We start from the raw sequence: 25,829 nt of genomic DNA on the forward strand, positions 1-25,829 counted from the left end.
TGTAATTTTTCTGTGTTGTTAATTGATTTACAATAATAAATATATACATACATTTGCATAAAGCAAGCATATTTGCCCACTCCCAAACACAAATCTAAAACAGTGCATCCGGACATCGCAGCATCAAGCATAAAAATATGACGCGACAGGTGCGTCGCTTTGTTTTTCTTGTCATATTTCATACAGTATGTCATACCAGAGCAGACTGTTACGGGTTCGGTGAGGATGCTTTCAATGACAGCTGTAGGAGTCGTGTTGTTTAAGCATCTACAATTCTTTGTGGCAACTTTTGTCTCAAATAGCGTCTGATACAGATATAACTTTGACTCTCCTACCACCAAACTTTCCTGTGAAGTCATATTTAAAAGTTTTTGCATTCGGCAAATGTGAGCAGCAAGATGAAAAACAAACCCCGCCTCTCTAAACCCTTTTATAAGAGCTCAGCGGTACAAACTATCCCTGCAGTGACGCGATTAAACGCACAATGAAGAGCTTCACCTTGATAACAGCTTTACTTCTCTGCAGCCTCAGTAAGTACTGACACCAAACCATGTAACCAGTAACCCACCAGAATATAAACCTGCAAATTAGAACTGAATGTATTCTTGTTGTTGTTGTTGTCTTATTACAGTAACTGTTGCATTACAAGCTTAGGGTTGTTTGTTTCAGGCTCCGTCTCAGGTTCTGAGTCTCAGACTGTAAAGGTTCAGTCTGGTGATGAAGTCACACTGACATGCAACAACATTACCAGCAGTCCAACTCAGACGGACTGGTTCAGACTGATCAACAGAACCAAGCCCAGCTGCATCTCCTCTATGTACAGGTTTGATGGTGAAGCTTTGTACTGTGTTGGATTTCAAAATGGATTTGAAATGAGCTCCAACAAGTCCACTGTCTTTCTTAAAATCAAGCAAGTGAATCTATCTGACTCTGGACTGTATTTCTGTGGATTCTACGTAGACCAACATACAGTCATTGTCAGTGCAACACATTTAATCGTTCAAGGTAAGACTGTCATATTTACATACATCTCACATTTATTGCATTAAAACAGCATAAAGACAAATAATAAACCAATACATGTCAATGAAAATCTTTTTTTTTTAAAGGTAATAGTGAATCTGATGGTGAAGTGGATTTTAAGACTGAAAGTAAGATTCTCCTTTTTCATTGTGCAAGTTACCACCGAGCCAGTAATTTCAATCTTAACCACGTCTTTAAAAAATAGAGTCTAATTCTATCATCGTTCTTTTAGAGGAGTTTGATGTAACGGCAAACCTAATGAGTTTGATCCTGGGTGGTCTGACCGTTTCCCTCACCATAGTCGTCGTTGTTCTGGCTGTTAAAGTCAGGAAACTTCAGACAGGTACAGCAGATTTACAATTTGTTACACATGATGGAAAAATCTAAAGCAAAGTATATGATCAGTAATAATGAACTAATCACACTTTCGTCTTTTGCCATTTAGCTGTGAATGAGGAGCCGCAGCCAGAAAGAAACAAGGTGAACTCACCATTAACTTAAATAAAACTGTGTTATGGTTTTAAAGTTGCATCGAAACACATGATATGTCTGTTAATGATCTTTGTCCTGGGCTTTAACAGTTGAGGTTTATTAACTTTAATTTAATTGATTTGTAAACAAAAAGTAGTTTGAATATGGTGTAAAAGTAATATGTATATGAAACAATTCAATTTTAAATAATGTCATATTATAATTGAATTAGCTCATTTTATGTATCTCAACATTGGAATCACAGTTGTAGGACACAAAGAAAAGTTCTGTTTGGACCCATAAAATGCTTCATATATTTGATTAAATCACATTATTAGTAATTATTTGTTATGTCAAGATGGATAATAACACTATATTTATCAAGCATTGCACTGCAGAGTTTAACATAAATCCCAAATTTCATTGCTGGGACTTAAAAATGCCCATATTTGCAGAAACACTCAGTTACAGTATGTGACCCTAAAAAACACTTTATTGATTTACAGAATCTGGGCTCTGATGAGCTGAACTCTGCAGCGCTGAGGTTTCTTCCGGAGACAATAAGGAACAGGAGGCCTGCATCAGAGAGAGAAGTGGAGACTCGTGTTGTTTATGCTGCCAGCAGATAGACTCCAGAAAACACTGTATTGAGGCGTTAATGCTAATTTGTTTTAACACCACTAATTTCTTTAACGCAATCGATCTTTCGGAGGTTGCAGCGGGCTCAGTTTTTACAGCTACAGAGCTATGAAAGAAGATACTGATCATTAGAAACTAGAAACCTAATGAATCCGTTGGTACCAACCATGTCATACTAGCTTGTCACAAAGGGGGTTAGATAACGCTCCAAACTTATGCAAAATTTCGGCGAGGAAAAACTGTCATGGCCATTTTTAAAGGGGTCCCTTGACCTCTGACCTCAAGACATGTGAATAGTCATAGTCAAGTCAGCACACTGACACACTGACACACTGACGGCTGTTGTTGCCTGTTGGGCTGCAGTTTGCCATGTTATGATTTGAGTGTATTTTTTATGCTAAATGCAGTACCTGTGAGGGTTTCTGGGCGATATTTATCATTGTTTTGTGTTGGTAATGATTTCCAGTAATAAATATATACATACATTTGCATAAAGCCGCATATTTGTCCACTCCCATGTTGATAAGAGTATCAAATACTTGACAAATCTCCCTTTAATTTGATTAATTTGTGATTAATCACGATGAAGAATCATGCAATTAAATATTGTAATCGATTGACAGCCCTATAGAACAGATGCTTTATCTTATTAATCTACTGCCAGAGTCCGTGGCTGGTACTTTGTTAAATAAAATTCCTATACTCATGGTCAGTTTCATCCCTCTTTCTTTCTGTCTCTCTCTCTCTCTGCAAAAAGTCTCCATCTTTCTTATTTTGTCTGCCTCCCATCTTCATCAAACATCAAATATGTTTGATGAGGAGGAGCCACAAGGGGCACTGATGATGGTGAAGTCAAGACTTAGGCCCTGTTCACACCTGGTATTAACATGCGTCCCAGTGATCGGATCACAAGTGGACAGCTCTAAATACAGGTGTGAACACACTCAAGACGCATTGAGGACGCATTGAGATCTGATCTTTGTATTGAAGTCATATTTCAAAGTTTTTGCATTCGGCAAATGTGAGACGAATTTTAATGCCAGGTGTGAACAGACGTACTTAAAGCTGTCCACTTGTGATCGGATCACTGAGGACGCATGTTAATACCAGGTGTGAACAGGGCCTTACTCATATGGAGAGTCAAATGTTCTGTCGGGGGGGAGTGAGCGAGATACGCATCACTTCACAGGAAGAGGCAGCAGAGTGTGGTCTGAGCACAACTGACATGAAAGCCACGAGGCCCGGCTTGCAGAAAAATAAAAAAAGGAACAGTGCAAAGTGACCCACTTAGGTTTAAATAGTATCAGCCTCTGTAGTCGTACACACTGCTGGAGAAAATAGTAAAGAAAATAAATGGTAATAGAATAAATCAGCTATCTGTGGTGACAAACATTGTCTGTATGAGACAAAAATAAAGTCTCAGGCTTTACAGGAAGGCTTCAGCCATGACCACAAACATGAACACAAAATGTTATTGGGTCAAACTAGGCAGCGCTGATCAAATATGAATCAATATTCTGTTACTGTAATACCTATTTCTTTCCTCAAATGTTTTCAGAAACATCTTGTAGTGAACTGTTTAGCTGTAAAATGAGAAAGTTTGTGGCCAGGCAGCCATGTTGAGATCAAGTTCAGGAAATACCAAGCACCGCCCACCAGCCGGAGCAAACTCTCTTATTTTACAGGTCTCATCAGAGCTGCCTAGTTTGACGGTTTGATCTTAGGTGGCGAGTGATTGACAGCTGCCTCTGTTGAATGAACAGCCAATAGGAACGCTGTCTCTCTCTCTGAAATGACCTGTGATTGGCCAAAGTCTTTCATCACGGGCTAGATTTTTTAAAGCCTGAAAACAGAGTCATGTGGAGGTTCAGAAGTCTAGTTATGGCTCAGAAAACTTGAATTACAATATGCTGAAAGGTTATTATGGATTTTTTTGCCCAATGATGCCAAAATATTCTGCCTACTGACACTTTAATGTGTCTAAAATCTAATTTTATAAAACAAAAAGATTAAATGTATTATTTTGATTGTATTTTTCTCTGAATATACTGACTTTTAAAGACTTCATAACTTGATTCTATGCTGACACAGTGAACGTGTATATATAAATATGTGTTTGCATGTACATGTGGGTAACAAGTTCTGTGCCCCCTCCCCCTGTCATTTTCCACTGCGGTGAAAACACTTTGTGCATGGCCTAAAGCGAAAGCCACAGAAAGACTGGCCCTCAGCTCTCTGCAAATAAAACCACATGCATCAACAACTGCACAGCTTTCTCACAAAAGCTCCACTACTGTCTCTTAAAATGTGACAGTGTCTCTGTTGTACATGCAGGAATGCATTAAGTAAGAATCCCATCAGCAGTATCGCCATCACTTCTCAAAATGTCACCTTCTTTACTGATGACACTGACCAATTTCCTCACACTCATTTCGCTCTTTATACATCAGCTCCCTGCTTGCAGAAAAACTGCCTCATGCAGCCTCATGCTTGCACAGCCGGAAGACAGTGTATTCCTCATTAAACTGAGTTGATGTTATAAAACTGTTGAAGTATTTTTTTTCTTTTGTAAACATGCATTTAGCATAAAGCAAGCATATTTGCCCACTCCCATGTTGATAAGAGTATTAAATACCTGACAAATCTCCCTTTAAGGTACATTTTGAATAGATAAAAATAACAATTAACTATGGACAATCATGCGATCAACCATGGTTAAATATTTTAATTGATTGACATCAAACATTTGGGTACATCCCTAGTTTTTTTTTGCATCTTTATTGCTCCCGTCATTTGGCAAAATCTTTCTATCACCTTGCCTTTTTGGACACAGATGACTGTCTGACAGAGGGGAGGAGTGAGTGAGGTACACAACACTTGTTGACAGGAAGAGACAGACAGCAGTGGTGTCTGAGCGCAACTGAGGTGAAATATGAGAAGTCAGAAATCTGTAATAAAAAAAAATAAATAAAAAAAAGTAAGTACAGTTAACGGTTTGCCTACCTAGCCTTGGTCATAAAGAAAAAAGCAATACAATCTGTGGCTAGATGTTTTGGAAAAACAGAGTGTAGATGCTAACCAGCAGGCAAAAATAGAAACAGTTAAGTCTCAACCACAGGAAGACTGGTTTTGAGCCATAACCACACACATCAAAGGCCTCGCAGCTGCTTAATAAGTTTCCATCAACCTCTTCTGACACCGTTTCACTGCTGCACTCATCACTCAAATGGACTAATTCACCTTCAAGAGACATGTCAATATCTGCTTTCAGACTTGTGAAAGATACAAACTCACAACTTATATGAGAGCATTTAAATGGTAAATGGACTTGCATTTATATAGCGCCTTTCTAGTCCTCCAACCACTCTAAGCGCTTTACACTACATGTCAACATTCACACATACATTCATACACTGATACACTGCAGAGGCAGCCATGCAAGGTGCCAACCTGCTGTTGCAACACAGTCTCAAGGCATCTATTTAATTCAAGTACATAGACACAAATTTCCCTTTAATATCATGGTGCTCATTTTCCTCCTCGATATATCTTTGTATATCATTGCATTTGATGTACTTTGGTGTGAAGATATTTATCATGACATAACATTTTCTGAAAAATAACTTTGCGTCAATACTCATTTTCAACTTTAAACACAGGCGTATTTATGAGGTGGCAATCTGAACCACTCGCAAGGAGTCGTGTATAAAAGGTAACCTGCAAAAATATGATCTGAGATCTGAAAAGATTTCCATAAACTCTCGCAAGACTCGCTGCCCGACGACCTATCCTAACCTTAACTATTCAAAGTCAATGCCTAACCTTAGCTATTCGAGGTCAACGCCTAACCCTAACTATTCGAAGTCAATGCCTAACCTTAACTATTTGAAGTCAATGCCTAACCCTTAACTATTAGAGGTCAATTCCTAACCTTAGCTATTAGAGGCCAATGCCAAACCTTTACTATTAGAGGTCAATGCCTAACCTTAGCTATTAGAGATCAATGCCTAACCTTAACTATTCGAAGTCAATGCCTAACCTTAACTATTCAAGGTCAATGCCTAACCTTAGCTTTTAGAGGTCAATGCCTAACCTTAACTATTAGAGGTCAATGCCTTCTAGACACAACCGTGTAATGGATGGACAATAATAAGTAATCACCAGTCCTAGAACAACATGAAATACCACAATTAAATTTGGGCTGCACTCTCCAATTGCAGAATATTTATCTCAGTTTTGCTTCTGTGCTGCTGGGCGCTGATGTTGCAATGGAACAACCAACTGACTTTCACTTTTTGGCAATAAACGGTCTCTATCCATGTGGACACTACCGGTTCGTTACTATATCACAGCCACAATGTGTGGCAGCTAGTTTCAGGGCAACAGATGGACTTTACTTGCAATATTTCATCTTGGTTTAACTCTACAGCACATATTCCCATCAGAGGGAGACAATATCCTCCATCTAAACGCTGCCAGGCATTAACATGTTAACTTTCACCTGTCGAGAGGCTCTAAAGCATTATGTTTTCTGACACCTCTGAGCCATCTCATGAGGTTGTGTGCATCATTTTCTTCCTCGATATATCTTTGTATATCATTGCATTTTATGTACTTTGGTGTGAAGATATTTATTGTGACATAACATTTTCTGAAAAATAACTTTGCGTCAACACTCATTTTCCTGAAAGCATGTATGAGGTCAGTTTGTTCAACAGGACAAGCACAAAAAAAAATCCTTCATCAGATGACTGATTAGAAATCTGCATGTTTAACAACCCGCCTCTTTACTTTGAAAGCACCCTGACTGGAGCACAGTTCAGTTACGGACACTGCAGAGCTTCAGTCACACGCACCATGAAGACCTTCACCTTGATAACAGCTTTAACTCTCTGCAGCTTTAGTAAGTACAACTGTATCTATAACTTTGGAAACTTTGACCAACCAGATTGGAAACTATTCACTTATTTAAATTTTTATTTAAAGGAATCGTTTAGGTTCATTTTGTTTAATTGAGAGTAAATTTGCTGTTCGTTTCAGGCTGGATCTCTGTCTCAGGTTCTGAGTCTCAGACTGTGGAGGTTAAGTCTGGTGAAGAAGTCACACTGACGTGCTCCAACATGTCCAGCTATGGATCCATGACATTGTGGGTCAGACTGGTGGACGGAACCAAGGCCAGCTGTATCACTGTTATGTACAACGCTCATGACGACGTTAAATACTGTGATGAAGTTCAAAATTGGAAATTTGACATGAGCTCCAACTCCTCCACTGTCTTTCTCAAAATCAAATACCTGGATTTATCTGACTCTGGACAGTATTTCTGTGGATTTTACTCAAGTGGCCGTCTAACTTTCAGTGAAATACATACATTAAATATTAAAGGTAAGGTCATTCTAAAGTTTTTTGGTTTAGTTAAGTCCTGCTTATACTGCAAAATAATTAATAAGTTAATGTTTAGAATAAGGATTTTCGAAAAACACCATCATGTATGCAAGAAATTTGTAATTTTGATTAGATTCTGCCAAATCAGAGACAGATCTGTTCATCTATGAGACATATGATGACGAGGACAGCCAATGCAGCCAGTGTGAAAGTAAGATTCTCCTAAAGATTTCTAACCTTCTGCAGATTATCAAATGTTTGATCTGGATTCAGTTTGGTCCATTTTAAATTTGAGCCAGGTCTCAAGTCTCTATAGAAAAAATAGAGTCTAACTTGATGATCTTTCCTGTATAAGTGAGTGACGGAACAGCAAAGCTGACGAGTATGATCCTGGGCGGTCTGACTGTTTTCCTGGTAGTGGTCATCATCGGTCTGGTTGTTAAAAACAGGAAGCTTCAGACAGGTACTGTTTCTGTTTGGTTTAGTTGCTGCTTTAAACTCTTTTAAAGTTGTATCAAAATGCAAAACTGACCAGATGTTTTGTTTCTGTCTCTTAGCTGATGAAGAAGAACAGAATCCAGAGCAAAGAGAGGTGAATACAATATAAAGTTATCATTTACTTTTACAGTATATATTGTTTAATAGAGCTTGACAGTCCCAAAACAGCCGGGACTACAATACATTGTATCGTCTAATATTAGCTTGTCCCTGAAATGACACAGTATTAGTATAATGGCCGATAAGTAACAATAAATTGCAGTACGAAAATGCTAAAATGATGTTTGAGCTACTTTAGAGCAGTGATTCTCAAAGTGGGGTCCGTGGCTCTCTGTCAGCGGGTCCACAAAATAATTAGCTATGAATAATAAAATTGTGCCGTATCATTAAAAAGTACATATCTAAAGATGGGGACCATTTGCGCAAATAGAACAAGCATGCTGTGTCCATTACTACCACCCAGGTTAGCTCTGGGCCAATAGAAACAATCAATCTGTCATGAATCAGTCACTTCACTCAGGACGCAACGGACCGTTCCTGCAGCAGCTTAGCTTAACTTATTAGCCAGCTAGCTAGCTGGTGAGCATGGAGAAATATTTGAGTCAGTCCACAAGTGACGCTTGGGAATTAAAATCATGTCAAGTCACCACATTAAGACTGTAAATACTTTTCTTACAGAATGTGGACTCTGATGAACTGAACTACGCAGCAGTGACATTTCAACCGAAAGCAAAAAGAAGACAGCCGGAGCCGAATGTTATTTATGCTGCTACCAGATAAGACTCAGGAGATAACTGGAGCTGATGCTGTAATAATATCAATATGCTTTAGAGCTTTTGTAGAGCTTGTTGGTGAGAGGAAGAACCACTCTTGCCTAAACATTTAATTTTGCAATAAAAATCTGATGCATGCAGAGCTTTCATTCTGAGCATTTCCTTTCTCTCAGTCAAAGAATACATGTTTGGTGTTTGATGGAGGACGAGCCTGTCCAGAGTCTCTTATACTGAGGGGTAAGATGGAGGTCTGCAACAGTGAGTGAGGAACACATCACTTGTTTGACAGGAAGAGGCAGTACAGTGTGGTCGGAGCACAACTGAGGTGAAAATCATGAGGCCTGTTAACGGTTTCTAAAAATAAAATGTGGCTGAGAGAATTCAAAACCTCAAGAGCAGGATAGAAGAAGAACCATACTGTACATATAGTCAAAACGGAGTATTTTGATTGCGATAACACAACACGTGTGAAATGAATTAAAAACGCAACGTATAAAAAATAGATTACCACTGGCAGGTAGGAAGACGGGTTAAGGTTCAGGAGGCTGGAGAGCAAAGGAACGAAGCAACGTTGACGATCTGTCAACTGACTGGGTTAAAAGGGGCTCGTATAAATACCTCCAGGGTGATTGGAAAATGAGACTCAGGTGAGCAGGTGAATGTGGGAGTCAGGTGGGAAAGTCTGAGGGCATCTGGCGGACGGATGGAGAACGGCAAAGACTGGGTGAATGTTGACATGTGGTGTAAAACGCATCGAGCGAGGCGCTATATAAATGCAAGTCCATTTACCACCGGACGTCATTTAAGCAGCTATTCTATTAGGTACTAAATATATCTATATTTTTAAAAATCAATTACTTAATTCAGCTGTCATGGATAGAACAAAGATGACCAGCATCTGTATGGTAAACCACTGAAGTCTGCATTTTTACATAACACATAGAAAATAGGAGGTTCCTCACTTACATATCGTGAGTGAGAAACTCACGGTTTGCATCTTTCCTTCATCAGATGACTGATTAGAAAGCTGCATGTTTAACACTCCGCCTCTTTACTTTGAAAGCACCCTGACTGGAGCTCAGTTCAGTTGCGGACATTGCAGAGCTTCAGTCACACGCACCATGAAGACCTTCACCTTGATAACAGTTTTAACTCTCTTCAGCTTTAGTGAGTACAACTGCATCTATTCTACTCTACTTTTATTTGTTCAAAAGTTTATCTAAAGGAAATGTTCATTTTGTTTAATTGAGAGTAAATCTGCTGTTTGTTTCAGGCTGGATCTCTGTCTCAGGTTCTGAGTCTCAGACTGTGGAGGTTCAGTCTGGTGAAGATGTCACACTGACGTGCTCCAACATGTCCAGCAGTGATTCTATGACATGGTGGTTCAGACTGGTGGACGGAACCAAGGCCAGCTGTATCTCTATTATGTTCGACGCTAATAGCAACTTTAATTACTGTGATGGAGTTCAAAATTTGAGATTTAACATGAGCTCCAACATCTCCACTCTCTTTCTCAAAATCAGAGACGTGGATTTATCTGACTCTGGACAGTATTTCTGTGGATTTTACTCAAGCGGTAGTCCAACTGTCAGTGTAATACGTTTAAATGTTAAAGGTAAGGTCATTCTAAAGTATTTTGTGTCTTTTGGTTTGTTTAAGTCCTGCTTATACTGCAAAATAATAAATAAGGTAATGTTAATAATTATAAGATTTTTTTAAAAAAAACATCATCTATGCAACAAAATTATCATTTTGATGTGATTCTGCCAAATCAGAGACTGATGAGACACATGATGACGTGGACAGCAAGTGTGAAAGTAAGATTCTCCTGAAGATTTCTATCATTGTGCAGATTATCAAATGTTTGAGGGTAAAACAGTTCAGCTGAATTCAGTTTGGTCCATTTTAATTTGAACCAGATCTCAAGTCTCTATAGAGTCTAACTTGATGATCTTTCCTGTATAAGTGAGTTACGGAACAGCAAAGCTGATAAGTATGATCCTGGGCGGTCTGACTGTTTTCCTGGTAGCGGTCATCATCGGTCTGGTTGTTAAAAACAGGAAGCTTCAGACAGGTACTGTTTCTGTTTGGTTTAGTTGCTGCTGTAAACTCTCTTCAAGTTGTGTCAATATGCAAAACTGACCAGATGTTTTATTTCTGTCTCTTAGCTGATGAAGAAGAACAGAATCCAGAGCAAAGAGAGGTGAATACAAAGTTGTCCTTTACTTTAACAGCCGGGACTACAGTACATTGTATCGTCTAATATTAGCTTGTCTCTGAAATGATACAGTATTTGTATGTATGTATATAGTTGTATTGCGTATACTGTACATGGGCCGATAAGTAACAAGAAATTGCATGTTTGAGCTACTTTAGAGCAGTGATTCTCAAAGTACATACATTTATACACTGATACACTGCAGAGGCAGCCATGCAAGGTAACAACCTGCTGCTGCAACACAGTCTCAAGGCATCTATTTAATTCAAGTACATAGACACAAATTTCCCTTTAATATCATGGTGCTCATTTTCCTCCTCGATATATCTTTGTATATCATTGCATTTGATGTACTTTGGTGTGGAGATATTTATCATGAAATAACATTTTCTGAAAAATAACTTTGCGTCAATACTCATTTTCAACTTTAAACACAGGCGTATTTATGAGGTGGCAATCTGAACCACTCGCAAGGAGTCGTGTCTAAAAGGTAACCTGCAAAAATATGATCTGAGATCTGAAAAGATTTCCATAAACTCTCGCAAGACTCGCTGCCCGACGACCTATCCTAACCTTAACTATTAGAGGTCAATGCCTAACCTTAACTATTAGAGGTCAACGCCTAACCCTAACTATTCGAAGTCAATGCCTAACCTTAACTATTTGAAGTCAATGCCTAACCCTTAACTATTAGAGGTCAATTCCTAACCTTAGCTATTGGAGGCTAATGCCAAACCTTAGCTATTAGAGGCCAATGCCTAACCTTAGCTATTCAAGGTCAATGCCTAACCTTAGCTATTAGAGGTCAATGTCTAACCTTAACTATTCGAAGTCAATGCCTAACCTTAGCTTTTAGAGGTCAATGCCTAACCTTAACTATTAGAGGTCAATGCCTAACCTTAGCTATTCAAGGTCAATGCCTAACCTTAGCTATTAGAGGTCAATGCCTAACCTTAACTATTAGAGGTCAATGCCTAACCTTAGCTATTAGAGATCAATGCCTAACCTTAACTATTCGAAGTCAATGCCCAACCTTAGCTTTTAGAGGTCAATGCCTAACCTTAGCTTTTAGAGGTCAATGCCTAACCTTAACTATTAGAGGTCAATGCCTTCTAGACACAACCGTGTAATGGATGGACAATAATAAGTAATCACCAGTCCTAGAACAACATGAAATACCACAATTAAATTTGGGCTGCACTCTCCAATTGCAGAATATTTATCTCAGTTTTGCTTGTGTGCTGCTGGGCGCTGATGTTGCAATGGAACAACCAATTGACTTTCACTTTTTGGCAATAAACGGTCTTTATCCATGTGGACACTACCGGTTCGTTACTATATCACAGCCACAATGTGTGGCAGCTAGTTTCAGGGCAACAGATGGACTTTACTTGCAATATTTCATCTTGGTTTACCTCTACAGCACATATTCCCATCAGAGGGAGACAATATCCTCCATCTAAACGCTGCCAGGCATTAACATGTTAACTTTCACCTGTCGAGAGGCTCTAAAGCATTACGTTTTCTGACACCTCTCAGCCATTTCATGAGGTTGTGTGCATCATTTTCTTCCTCGATATATCTTTGTATATCATTGCATTTTATGTACTTTGGTGTGAAGATATTTATTGTGACATAACATTTTCTGAAAAATAACTTTGCGTCAACACTCATTTTCCTGAAAGCATGTATGAGGTCAGTTTGTTCAACAGGACAAGCACAAAAAAAAATCCTTCATCAGATGACTGATTAGAAATCTGCATGTTTAACAACCCGCCTCTTTACTTTGAAAGCACCCTGACTGGAGCACAGTTCAGTTACGGACACTGCAGAGCTTCAGTCACACGCACCATGAAGACCTTCACCTTGATAACAGCTTTAACTCTCTGCAGCTTTAGTGAGTACAACTGTATCTATAACTTTGGAAACTTTAACCAACCAGATTGGAAACTATTCACTTACTTAAATTTTTATTTAAAGGAATCGTTTAGGTTCATTTTGTTTAATTGACAGTAAATCTGCTGTTTGTTTCAGGCTGGATCTCTGTCTCAGGTTCTGAGTCTCAGACTGTGGAGGTTAAGTCTGGTGAAGAAGTCACACTGACGTGCTCTAACATGTCCAGCTATGGATCCATGACATCGTGGGTCAGACTGGTGGACGGAACCAATGCCAGCTGTATCACTGTTATGTTCGACGCTAAGAGCGATGTTAAATTCTGTGATGGAGTTCAAATTTGGAAATTTGACATGAGCTCCAACTCCTCCACTCTCTTTCTCAAAATCAAATACCTGGATTTATCTGACTCTGGACAGTATTTCTGTGGATTTTACTCAAGTGGCCGTCTAACTTTCAGTGAAATACATACATTAAATATTAAAGGTAAGGTCATTCTAAAGTTTTTTGGTTTAGTTAAGTCCTGCTTATACTGCAAAATAATTAATAAGTTAATGTTTAGAATAAGGATTTTTGAAAAACAACATCATGTATGCAAGAAATTTGTAATTTTGATTAGATTCTGCCAAATCAGAGACTGATCTCTTCATCAATGAGACATATGATGACGAGGACAGACAATGCAGCCAGTGTGAAAGTAAGATTCTCCTAAAGATTTCTATCATTGTACAGACTATCAAATGTTTGAGGGTAAAACAGTTCAGCTGGATTCAGTTTAGTCCATTTTAATTCGAGCCAGATCTCAAGTCTCTATCGAAAAAATAGTGTAACTTGATGATCTTTCCTGTATAAGTGAGTGACGGAACAGCAAAGCTGACGAGTATGATCCTGGGCGGTCTGACTGTTTTCCTGGTAGTGGTCATCGTCGGTCTGGTTGTTAAAGTCAGGAAGTTTCAGACAGGTACTGTTTCTGTTTGGTTTAGTTGCTGCTGTAAATTATCTTCAAGTTGTGTCAATATGCTGGAAATATGCAAAACTGACCAGATGTTTTGTTTCTGTCTCTTAGCTGATGGAGAAGAACAGAATCCAGAGCAAAGAGAGGTGATTACAAAGTTATCCTTTACTTTAACAGCCGGGACTACAGTACATTGTATCGTCTAATATTAGCTTGTCCCTGAAATTATACAGTATTTGTTTGTATGTATATAGTTGTATTGCGTATACTGTATATGGGCCGATAAGTAACAAGAAATTGCATGTTTGAGCTACTTTAGAGCAGTGATTCTCAAAGTAGGGTCCGTGGCTCTCAGTCAGGGGGTCCACAAAATAATTTGCTATCAATTATAAGATTGTGCTGTATCATTAAAAAGTACATATCTACAGATGGGGACCATTTGCGCAACTAGAACAAGCATGCGTTGTCCATTACTACCAACCACGTTAGCTCTGGGCCGATAGAAACAATCAATCTGTCATGAATCAGTCACTTCACTCAGAACGCAACGGACCGTTCCTGCAGCAGCTTAACTTAGTTTATTAGCCAGCTAGCTAGCTGGTGAGCATGGAGAAATATTTGAGTCAGTCCACAAGTGACGCTTGGGAATTGAAATCATGTCAAGTCACCACATTAAGACTGTAAATACTTTTCTTACAGAATGTGGACTCTGATGAGCTGAACTACGCAGCAGTGACATTTCAACCGAGAGCAGAAAGAAGACAGCCGGAGCCGAATGTTATTTATGCTGCTACCAGATAAGACTCAGGAGATAACTGGAGCTGATGCTGTAATAATATCAATATGCTTTGGAGCTTTTGTAGAGCTTGTTGGTGAGAGGAAGAACCACTCTTGCCTAAACATTTAATTTTGCAATAAAGATCCGATGCATGCAGAGCTTTCATTCTGAGCATTTCCTTTCTCTCAGTCAAAGAATACATGTTTGGTGTTTGATGTAGGACGAGCCTGTCCAGAGTCTCTTATACTGAGGGCTTAGATGGAGGTCTGCAGCAGTGAGTGAGGAACACATCACTTGTTTGACAGGAAGAGGCAGTACAGTGTGGTCGGAGCACAACTGAGGTGAAAATCATGAGGCCTGTTAAAGGTTTCTAAAAATAAAATGTGGCTGAGACAATTCAACACCTCAAGAGCAGGATAGAAGAACCATACAGTACATATAGTCAAAACAGAGTATTTTGATTGCGATAACACAACACGTGTGAAAAAATGAATAACCACTGGCAGGCAGGAAGACGGGTTGAGGTTCAGGAGGCTGGAGAGCAAAGGAACGAAGCAACGTTGATGATCTGGCACCTGACTGGGTTAAAGGGGGCTGGTATAAATACCTCCGGGGTGATTGGAGAATGAGACTCAGGTGAGCAGGTGGATGTGGGAGTCAGGTGGGAAAGTCTGAGGGCATCTGGTGGACGGATGGATGAAAGACTGGGTGAATGTTGACATGTATTGTAAAACGCTTTGAGCGAGGCGCCATATAAATGCAAGTCCATTTACTACCAGACGTCATGTAAGCAGCTATTCTATTAGTACTAAATATATCTATATTTTTAAAAATCAATGACTTCATTCAGCTGTCATGGAAACTACACAAACATGACCAGCATCTGTATGGTAAACCACTCAAGTCTGCATTTTTACATAAAACATAGAAAGTAGGAGATTCCTCACTTACATATCGTGACAATGTTCAGCTGGTGACAGACTCACGGTTTGCGTCTTTCCTTCATCAGATGACTGATTAGAAATCTGCATGTTTAACACTCCGCCTCTTTACTTTGAAAGCACCCTGACTGGAGCTCAGTTCAGTTGCGGATATTGCAGAGCTTCAGTCACACGCACCATGAAGACCTTCACCTTGATAACAGCTTTAACTCTCTGCAGCTTTAGTGAGTACAACTGCATCTATAACTTTAAGAACTTTAACCCAGCAGAATTTAAACTGGTTTATCTAAAGGAAATGTTCATTTTGTTTAATTGAGAGTAAATCTGCTGTTTGTTTCAGGCTGGATCTCTGTCTCAGGTTCTGAGTGTCAGACTGTGGAGGTTCAACCTGGTAAAGAAATCACACTGACGTGCTCCAACAAGTCCAGCTGGGATTCTATGATATATTGGTCCAAAATGGTGAACAGAACCAAGACCAGCTGTATCACTTTTATGTACAGCGCTAATAGCGACGTTACATACTGTGATGGATTTCAAAAGCTGAAATATGAAATGAGCTCAAACATCTCCACTCTCTTTCTCAAAATCAAAGACGTGGATTTATCTGACTCTGGACCGTATTTCTGTGAGTTTTTCTCACGTGGCCGTCCAACTTTCAGTGTAATACGTTTAAATGTTGAAGGTAAGGTCATTCTAAAGTCTTGTCTTTCTTTTGGTACCCATTCTTCGGTCATTTATGTTTATACATTTAATATACTGTAGGTTGTCTTCTAACAAAACAGGCAACAAAGTGACTATTTGATTATTGACAAAATGTGATTATAATGCAAATATGTCAATTCAATAAAGACTAAAGTTATCTTAATTTCAGTAAAAGGCAGCAATGAGACACCTGATGACGTGGAAAGCCAGTGTGAAAGTAAGATTCTCCTAAAGATTTCTATCATTGTACAGATTATCAAATGTTTGAAGGTAAAACAGTTCAGCTGAATTCAGTTTGGTCCACTTTAATTTGAGCCAGATCTCAAGTCTCTATCGAGTCTAACTTCATGATCTTTCCTGTATAAGTGAATTACGGAACAGCAAAGCTGACGAGTATGATCCTGGGCGGTCTGACTGGTTTCCTGGTAATGGTCATCATCGGTCTGGTTGTTAAAAACAGGAAGCTGCAGACTTCAGGTACTGTTTCTGTTTGGTTTAGTTGCTGCTGGAAATTCTCTTCAAGTTGTGTCAAAATGCAAAACTGACCAGATGTTTTGTTTCTGTCTCTCAGCTGATGAAGAAGAACAGAATCCAGAGCAGAGAGAGGTGAATACAAAGTTATCCTTTACTTTTATATATTGTTTAATAAGCACTGTTGCTTCACAGCAAGTCATCGCACATTTTTTTAAAAAACATTTACATTCACATATCTTGAGGTCAGAGGTCAAGGGACCTCTATGAAAATGGCCATGCTAGTTTTTCCTCGACAAAATTTAGCAGAGGTTTGGAGCGTTATTTAAACTCCTTCCTAACAAGCTAGTATGACATGGTTGGTACCAGTGGATTCCTTAAGTTTTTTCTAGTTTCATATGATACCAGTATCGTCACAATAATCTATAACAAGTTGCATTAATGTGTTAAAGACATTAGTGGCGTTAAAACAAATTTGCATGATCGCGTTAACTTTGACAGCCCTAATCTATTTATAAATGAATAATGGCCAAATATCAAAATGGTTGTCAGCCTCAAACATCCAGTATCTGTGTGGCTACAGTATATTGTGGGAATTAAAATCATGTCAAGTCACCACATTAAGACTGTAAATACTTTTCTTACAGAATGTGGACTCTGATGAACTGAACTACGCAGCAGTGACATTTCAACCGAGAGCAAAAAGAAGACAGCCGGAGCCGAATGTTATTTATGCTGCTACCAGATAAGACTCAGGAGATAACTGGAGCTGATGCTGTAATAATATCAATATGCTTTAGAGCTTTTGTAGAGCTTGTTGGTGAGAGGAAGAACCACTCTTGCCTAAACATTTAATTTTGCAATAAAGATCTGATGCATGCAGAGCTTTCATTCTGAGCATTTCCTTTCTCTGAGTCAAAGAATACATGTTTGGTGTTTGATGGAGGACGAGCCTGTCCAGAGTCTCTTATACTGAGGGCTTAGATGGAGGTCTGCAGCAGTGAGTGAGGAACACATCACTTGTTTGACAGGAAGAGGCAGTACAGTGTGGTCAGAGCACAACTGAGGTGAAAATCATGAGGCCTGTTAAAGGTTTCTAAAAATAAAATGTGGGTGAGACAATTCAAAACCTCAAGAGCAGGATAGAAGAACCATACAGTACATATAGTCCAAACAGAGTATTTTGATTGCGATAACACAACACGTGTGAAATGAATTAAAATGTATAAAAAATGGATTACCACTGGCAGGTAGGTAGACTGATATAGGTTGAGGTTCAGGAGGCTGGCGAGCAAAGGAACGAAGCAACGTTGACGATCTGGCAACTGACTGTGGAAAAGGGGGCTGGTTTAAATACCTCCAGGGTGATTGAAGAATAGGACTCAGGTGAGCAGGTGGATGTGGGAGTCAGGTGGGAAAGTGCTGCACGGAACCTGCCTTATCCCCAAACTGCTCCGAAGGCTGTGCCATCGGTGTGAATTGAGATTAGATCCTGATGGGCAGGTCGGCACCTTGCATGGCAGCTTCTGCCGTCAGTGTATGAATGTGTGTGTGAATGCTGACATGTAGTGTAAAACGCTTACCACCGGACGCCATGTAAGCAGCTATTCTATTAGGTACTAAAAATATCTATATTTCTAAAAATCAATGACTTAATTCAGCTGTCATGGATACCAACAGCTTGTGCAGAACTAACAAACATGACCAGCATCTGTAAAACATTTTGTATGCTAAATGCAGTACCTGTGAGGGTTTCTGGACAATATCTATCATTGTTTTGTGTTGTTAATTGATTTACAATAATAAATATATACATACATTTGCATAAAGCAGCATATTTGCCCACTCCCAAACACAAATCCAAAACATTGCATCCAGACATCGCAGCATCAAGCATAAAAATATTACGTGACAGGTGTGTCACTTTGTTTTCTTGTCATATTTCATACAGTATGTCATACCAGAGCAGACTGTTACGGGTTAGGTGAGGATGCTTTCAATGACAGCTGTAGGAGTCGTGTTGTTTAAGCATTTACAATTCTTTGTGGCAACTTTTGTCTCAAATAGCGTCTGACACAGATATAACTTTGACTCTCCTACCACCAAACTTTCCTGTGAAGTCATATTTCAAAGTTTTTGCATTCGGCGAATGTGAGCAGCAAGATGAAAAACAAACCCCGCCTCTCTAAACCCTTTATAAGAGCTCAGCGGTACAAACTATCCCTGCAATGACGCGATTAAATGCACAATGAGGAGCTTCACCTTGATAACAGCTTTACTTCTCTGCAGCCTCAGTAAGTACTGACATCAAACCATGTAACCAGTAACCCACCAGAATATGAACTTGCAAATTAGAACTGAATGTATTCTTGTTGTTGTTGTCTTATTACAGTAACTGTTGCATTACAAGCTTAGGGTTGTTTGTTTCAGGCTCCGTCTCAGGTTTTGAGTCTCAGACTGTGGAGGTTCAGTCTGGTGATGAAGTCACACTGACGTGCACCAACATTACCAGCGCTCCAGTTTATGCGAACTGGTTCAGACTGATCAACAGAACCAAGCCCAGCTGGATCTCCTCTATGTACGGGTTTGAAGGTGACGCTTCGTACTGTGTTGAATTTCAAAATAGATTTGAAATGAGCTCCAACAAGTCCACTGTCTTTCTTAAAATCAAGCGAGTGGATTTATCTGACTCTGGACTGTATTTCTGTGGATTCTACGTGGACAAACATACCAACATTGCCGATGCAACGCATTTAATTGTTCAAGGTAAGACTGTCATATTTACATACATCTCACATTTATTGCATTAAAACAGCATAAAGACAAATAAGAAACCAATACGTGTCAAAACAATTATTATTATTTTTTTTTAAAGGTGATGGTGAATCTGAGGGTGAAGTGGATTTTAAGACTGAAAGTAAGATTCTCCTTTTTCATTGTGCAAGTTACCACCGAGCCAGTAATTTCAATCTTAACCACGTCTTTAAAAAATAGAATCTAATTCTATCATTGTTCTTTTAGAGGGGTGTGATGAAACGGCAAACCTAATGAGTTTGATCCTGGGTGGTCTGACCGTTTCCCTCACCATAGTCGTCGTTGTTCTGGCTGTTAAAGTCAGGAAACTTCAGAGAGGTACAGCAGATTTAGAATTTGTTACACATGATGGAAAAATCTAAAGCAAAGTATATGATCAGTAATAATGAACTAATCACACTTTTGTCTTTTGCCATTTAGCTGTGAATGAGGAGCCGCAGCCAGAAAGAAACAAGGTGAACTCACCATTAACTTAAATAAAACTGTTATGGTTTTAAAGTTGCATTTAAACACATGATATGTCTGTTAATGATCATTGTCCCGAGCGGATGCAGTCGTCTTTAACCTTATGTAAAAATGATCTATTAACTTCCTACTTTTAAAATCTAATTTCAGATATGATCTTTGAACTTTAACAGTTGAGGGTCATTAACTTTAAATTTAATCTCAATCTAATTTTCCTGTCCTATTGTTTGAACAACTTTCAATGAGTAAACAGAATTTTTCCTAGTTTTAATTTAAAGGGCGGATCCATTATTTTTGTTTGTTTGAGGTTTTTATATCATCCTGCAGCTTCCCAGTGGTGTTACTTATGTATCCATATCCGAACAATAAAATGTTGGTCAAAGTACGTATGTTTCAGCGTCAACATGCTATTTTCCCAAGCCCTTCTAAAGACTTTTTTCCCATGTGACCTGACGTAGCTTTCTGCATGATAACGCTGCTACATGTACAGTATATATACATCCTTATAGTCAATGTATTAACGTTACATACAGTAACTTCGATGGCGTTCAGCGCGCTCCAAGTTTGGAGAAGCAGACAGGAGTACTGGCACGGAAGCTAAGCAATGTACTGCTGTGTGAACGCCGCGTTAGTTTGGCGCCGAAAGTCACACAATAACACAAACAAACTAACCGATCGATGCAGCAATAGACCAGCAACTACTGTGATCTGTGAGGTAAAATTACTGTTTTTGTGAATGGAGTCTGGTGGCTTTGAAGAGAGCAATATAACGGCTTCAGTTTCCCGTCGGAAAGTGCCGCCTGATGGCAATGTAAAGCGGTGAAAATATTCTAAATATACATTTAATCTGATATTGAATTTTTTAGGTGGCTAAAATGTGTTTTTCTGCCGTTCCCGTCCACAGCTGCTTTACCTCGCCGTCAGGGAAATGAAGCCGTTATCTTTGCTCTCTTCAAAGCTACCAGACTCCATTCAAGAAAACAGTCATTTTACCTTGCAGCTCGTGGGAGCATACATACATACAACTCCTAAGGTTCCTAAATCCTATGGTTAAATGATTCCTTCTTGGAACAACCCACAAATACAGATTTTTGGAAGACTCAGCTGTGTGTGTGTGTGTGTGTGTGTGAGAGATACCATATGTGACTCTAAATACTCTGAATTACAGAATATGGGCTCAGATGAACTGAACTACGCAGCTCTAAGTTTCCAGGCAAAGCCAAAAAGAAGCCGCAGGCCTGCACCTGAGAGAGAGATGGAGCCACATGTTGTGTACGCTGCCACCAGATAGACCTGGGAAGCAACAGAAACTCATGCTTTATGTCATTAATCTTATTAGTTGCTAGTCTAATTAGCTGTTCATGGGGTGATTCAATGGAAAGAAATACATTTAAAATAATGTCTCTGTATTTTCTCGCTCATGATTCTTTCAGTTTCTCTCTCGTGTCTATATTTCTTATTTTTTTCTGAGAGGACAAGAGTGTGCTTAATGTGTGATGGAGGACTCAGAAAGGACACTGATGACTTCAAACTTACTTGGTCTGTGGACGGAGGAGGGAGTGACATACACATCACTTGTTTGACAGGAAGAGACACAGTGTGGTCTGAGAACTACTGTGGTGAAAGTCATGAGGCATCTGAAGTCAAAGCTCTGTGGAAACTATAAAAAGAAGGTGTGAAAACTGCCCTACGACAAAATGAAACTAGCTGCTGTACATGTATTAAGACCTATTGGAGAAATAGTGGAGGAATAAAATAACAAACATTTGCCAACCTGGGTTGTCAAACATTGTCTGAGTCAAATATAAAGTCTCCACCACAGGAAGTCTTCAGCAGTGACCATAAACATCAACAGAACTGATATTCTCAAAAACAAGAATAACGCTCCCTTAAAACATGTACACCGATCTCTTCTGACGTTGTTGAATCACTCCACTCCTCATCACTTCACACAAATTTCATATTTATCTACTTTACTTCCTCACGCAACACATCAACATCTAGATTCAAAACGGAGCAGCCCACAGGAGACCGGAGGCCTGTACTACGAAGCAGGATTTAGGGTTAGCGAGGCCACTTCAGAGTTAACCTTCAGGGTTTTCAGTCCTACGGTGGTGGTTCACTTCTTACCGGGATAGATCGCCATGGTAACTGATGCTGAACACCTAACATGCTCCTGAGCAGATTATGTTCCAGATAAGAGATCAAAAGAACCGCCTACTGACCAATCAGAGCTCGGTGTGCAGATCGTATGATAATATTACACAAAGACAAAGAAGTTACAGTCATAATCCAGACTACAAACAACACAGTTTAAACTGACAAATGCAGGAAGGACAGCTGGCTGTATGTTGTGGGTGTTTACCGCTTTGAATTATGTTTTTATATTTATTGTTTTACTTGTTCTCAAGTCCGTTTCACAGGGACAAGTTTGGGGACAAGTCATAGTCAAGTCAGCACACTGACACACTGACAGCTGTTGTTGCCTGTTGGGCTGCAGTTTGCCATGTTATGATTTGAGCACATTTTGTATGCTAAATGCAGTACCTGTGAGGGTTTCTGGACAATATTTGTCATTGTTCTGTGTTGTTAATTGATTTCTAATAATAAATATATACATACATTTGCATAAAGCAGCATATTTGCACACTCCCAAACACAAATCTAAAACAGTGCATCCGGACATCGCAGCATCAAGCATAAAATATGACGCGACAGGTGCGTCGCTTTGTTTTCTTGTCATATTTCATACAGTATGTCATACCAGAGCAGACTGTTAAGGGTTAGGTGAGGAAGCTTTCAATGACAGCTGTAGGAGTCGTGTTGTTTAAGCATCTATAATTCTTTGTGGCAACTTTTGTCTCAAATAGCGTCTGACACAGATATAACTTTGACTCTCCGACCACCAAACTTTCCTGTGAAGTCATATTTCAAAGTTTTTGCATTCGGCAAATGTGAGCAGCAAGATGAAAAACAAACCCCGCCTCTCTAAACCCTTTTATAAGAGCTCAGCGGTACAAACTATCCCTGCAGTGACGCGATTAAATGCACAATGAGGAGCTTCACCTTGATAACAGCTTTACTTCTCTGCAGCCTCAGTAAGTACTGACACCAAACCATGTAACCAGTAACCCACCAGAATATGAACCTGCAAATTAGAACTGAATGTATTCTTGTTGTTGTTGTTGTCTTATTACAGTAACTGTTGCATTACAAGCTTAGGGTTGTTTGTTTCAGGCTCCGTCTCAGGTTCTGAGTCTCAGACTGTGAAGGTTCAGTCTGGTGATGAAGTCACACTGATGTGCACAGACATTACCAGCGGTCGAACTCAGACGGAGTGGTTCAGAGTGATCAACAGAACCAAGCCCAGCTGCATCTCCTCTATGTACGGGTTTGATGGTGAAGCTTTGCTCTGTGATGGATTTCAAAATAGATTTGAAATGAGCTCCAACAAGTCCACTGTCTTTCTTAAAATCAAGCGAGTGGATTTATCTGACTCTGGACTGTATTTCTGTGGATTCTACATGGACGCACATACCGTCATTGCCAGTGCAACATATTTAATCGTTCAAGGTAAGACTGTCATATTTACATCCATCTCACATTTATTGCATTAAAACAGTATAAAGACAAATAAGAAACCAATACTGTCAAAAAATTTTTTTAAAGGTGATGGTGAATCTAATGGTGAAGTGGATTTTAAGACTGAAAGTAAGATTCTCCTTTTTCATTGTGCAAGTTACCACCGAGCCAGTAATTTCAATCTTAACCACGTCTTTAAAAAATAGAGTCTAATTCTATCATCGTTCTTATAGAGGAGTTTGATGTAACGGCAAACCTAATGAGTTTGATCCTGGGTGGTCTGACCGTTTCCCTCACCATAGTCGTCGTTGTTCTGGCTGTTAAAGTCAGGAAACTTCAGAGAGGTACAGCAGATTTAGAATTTGTTACACAAGATGGAAAAATCTAAAGCAAAGTATCTGATCAGTAATAATGAACTAATCACACTTTCGTCTTTTACCATTTAGCTGTGAATGAGGAGCCGCAGCCAGAAAGAAACAAGGTGAACTCACCATTAACTTAAATAAAACTGTGTTATGGTTTTAAAGTTGCATTTAAAAGACATGATATGTCTGTTAATGATCTTTGTCCCGAGTTTTAACAGTTGAGGTTCATTAACTTTAATCTCAATCAAATTTTTTTGTCAAGAAAGAGTTTCCACCATGCCGTTACATACAGTTACAAAACTGTTATTTAAAAATGTTTAATATCACCAATCATTTTTAGTTCTGTTGATGAGCTTTTGTCATACAATCTGGCCAATATCCTATTGTTTGAACAACTTTCAATCAGTAAACAGAATTTTGGTAAAACTATGTATGTTTTAGCATCAAAATGCTATTTTCCCAAGCCCTTCTAAAAACTTTTTCCCATGCGACCTGACATATGTCTGCATGATGACGATGCTACATATACAGTATATATACATCCTTATGTTCAGTTATTAACATTACAAACAGTAACTTAGATGGCGGTCAAGGGAAGCAATGTACTGCTGTGTGAACGCCACTTTAGTTTGGCGCAGAAAGTCACACAATAACACAAACAAACTAACCGATCGATGCAGCGATAGACCAGCAACTACTGTGATCTGCGAGGTGAAATTACTGTTTTTGTGAATGGAGTATGGTGGCTTTGAAGAGAGCGATATAACGGCTTCAGCTTCCCGTCGGAAAGGGACTCCATTCAAGAAAACAGTCATTTTACCTTGCAGATCGTGGGAGCATACATACAACTCCTAAGGTTCCTAAATCCTATGTTTAAATAATTCCTTCGTGGAACAACCCACAAATACAGATTTTCGGAAGACTCAGCCGTGTGTGTGTGTGTGTGTGTGTGTGTGTGTGTGTGTGTGTGTGTGAGTGATACCGTATTTGACTAAATACTTTGAATTACAGAATCTGGGCTCAGATGAACTGAACTACGCAGCTCTAAGTTTCCAGGCAAAGCCAAAAAGAAGCCGCAGGCCTGCACCTGAGAGAGAGATGGAGCCACATGTTGTGTACGCTGCCACCAGATAGACCCAGGAAGCAACAGAAACTCATGCTTTATGTCATTAATCTTATTAGTTGCTAGTCTAATTAGCTGTTCGTGGGGTGATTCAATGGAAAGAAATACATTTAAAATAATATCTCTGTATTTTCTCGCTCATGATTCTTTCAGTTTCTCTCTCGTGTCTATATTTCTTATTTTTTTCTGAGAGGACAAGAGTGTGCTTAATGTGTGATGGAGGACTCAGAAAGGACACTGATGACTTCAAGCTTACTTGGTCTGTGGCCGAAGGAGGGAGTGGCGTACACATCACTTGTTTGACAGGAAGAGACACAGTGTGGTCTGAGAACTACTGTGATGAAAATCATGAGGCATTTGAAGTCAAAGCTCTGTGGAAACTATAAAAAGAACGTGTAAAGACTGGCTTACGACAAAATGAAACTAGCTGCTGTAAATGTATTTAGACCTTTTGGAGGAATAGTGGAGCAATAAAAACAGTATTGACCAGCCAACCTGGGTTGTCAAACATTGTCTGAGTCAAATATCAAGTCTCCACCACAGGAAGTCTTCAGCAGTGACCACAAACATCAACAGAACTGATATTCTCACAAACAAGAATAACGCTCCCTTAAAACATGTATACCAATCTCTTCTGACGTTGTTGAATCACTCCACTCCTCATCACTTCACACAAATTTATTTAACTACTTTACTTCCTCACACACCACATCAACATTTAGATTCAAAACGG

The 25,829-nt window shown here is 39.2% G+C and overlaps 2 protein-coding genes and 1 pseudogene across 2 annotated transcripts; all 3 read left to right on the forward strand.

Moving 5' to 3' along the window:
* Nucleotides 1-484: 484 nt before the first annotated feature.
* LOC141761177 (uncharacterized) lies at nucleotides 485-2,123 on the forward strand (annotated as a pseudogene).
* A 13,629-nt stretch (nucleotides 2,124-15,752) lies between these two features.
* On the forward strand, nucleotides 15,753-21,317 carry LOC141760908 (uncharacterized). The gene is made up of 8 exons (XM_074624017.1): nucleotides 15,753-15,798; nucleotides 15,915-15,955; nucleotides 19,213-19,513; nucleotides 19,623-19,664; nucleotides 19,766-19,879; nucleotides 19,982-20,035; nucleotides 20,090-20,098; nucleotides 21,208-21,317. The coding sequence occupies exons 1-8, from the start codon at nucleotides 15,753-15,755 to the stop codon at nucleotides 21,315-21,317; spliced, it is 717 nt and encodes a 238-aa protein (XP_074480118.1).
* Nucleotides 21,318-23,078: 1,761 nt separating this feature from the next.
* On the forward strand, nucleotides 23,079-25,175 carry LOC141760974 (uncharacterized). Its single transcript, XM_074624116.1, has 5 exons — nucleotides 23,079-23,124; nucleotides 23,264-23,599; nucleotides 23,842-23,952; nucleotides 24,055-24,089; nucleotides 24,985-25,175. The coding sequence occupies exons 1-5, from the start codon at nucleotides 23,079-23,081 to the stop codon at nucleotides 25,105-25,107; spliced, it is 651 nt and encodes a 216-aa protein (XP_074480217.1). The 3' UTR covers nucleotides 25,108-25,175.
* Nucleotides 25,176-25,829: the final 654 nt, after the last annotated feature.

This window comes from Sebastes fasciatus, chromosome 22 (assembly GCF_043250625.1).
Source record: "Sebastes fasciatus isolate fSebFas1 chromosome 22, fSebFas1.pri, whole genome shotgun sequence".
In the NCBI taxonomy this organism is placed as follows: Eukaryota; Metazoa; Chordata; class Actinopteri; order Perciformes; family Sebastidae; genus Sebastes; species Sebastes fasciatus.

What these genes read in the sequence shown, in the direction of transcription:
- LOC141760908 (XM_074624017.1), top strand. Translation starts at nt 15,753, where the DNA reads ATGAAGACCTTCACCTTGATAACAGCTTTAACTCTCTGCAGCTTTA. An exon ending in TTTAACTCTCTGCAGCTTTA is followed by an intron (nt 15,799 to 15,914) that starts GTGAGTACAACT and finishes TGTTTGTTTCAG; the next exon opens with GCTGGATCTCTGTCTCAGGT. An exon ending in AGTGGATTTTAAGACTGAAA is followed by an intron (nt 19,665 to 19,765) that starts GTAAGATTCTCC and finishes TCATTGTTCTTT; the next exon opens with TAGAGGGGTGTGATGAAACG.
- LOC141760974 (XM_074624116.1), top strand. Translation starts at nt 23,079, where the DNA reads ATGAGGAGCTTCACCTTGATAACAGCTTTACTTCTCTGCAGCCTCA. An exon ending in AACATATTTAATCGTTCAAG is followed by an intron (nt 23,600 to 23,841) that starts GTAAGACTGTCA and finishes TCGTTCTTATAG; the next exon opens with AGGAGTTTGATGTAACGGCA. An exon ending in AGTCAGGAAACTTCAGAGAG is followed by an intron (nt 23,953 to 24,054) that starts GTACAGCAGATT and finishes TTTACCATTTAG; the next exon opens with CTGTGAATGAGGAGCCGCAG.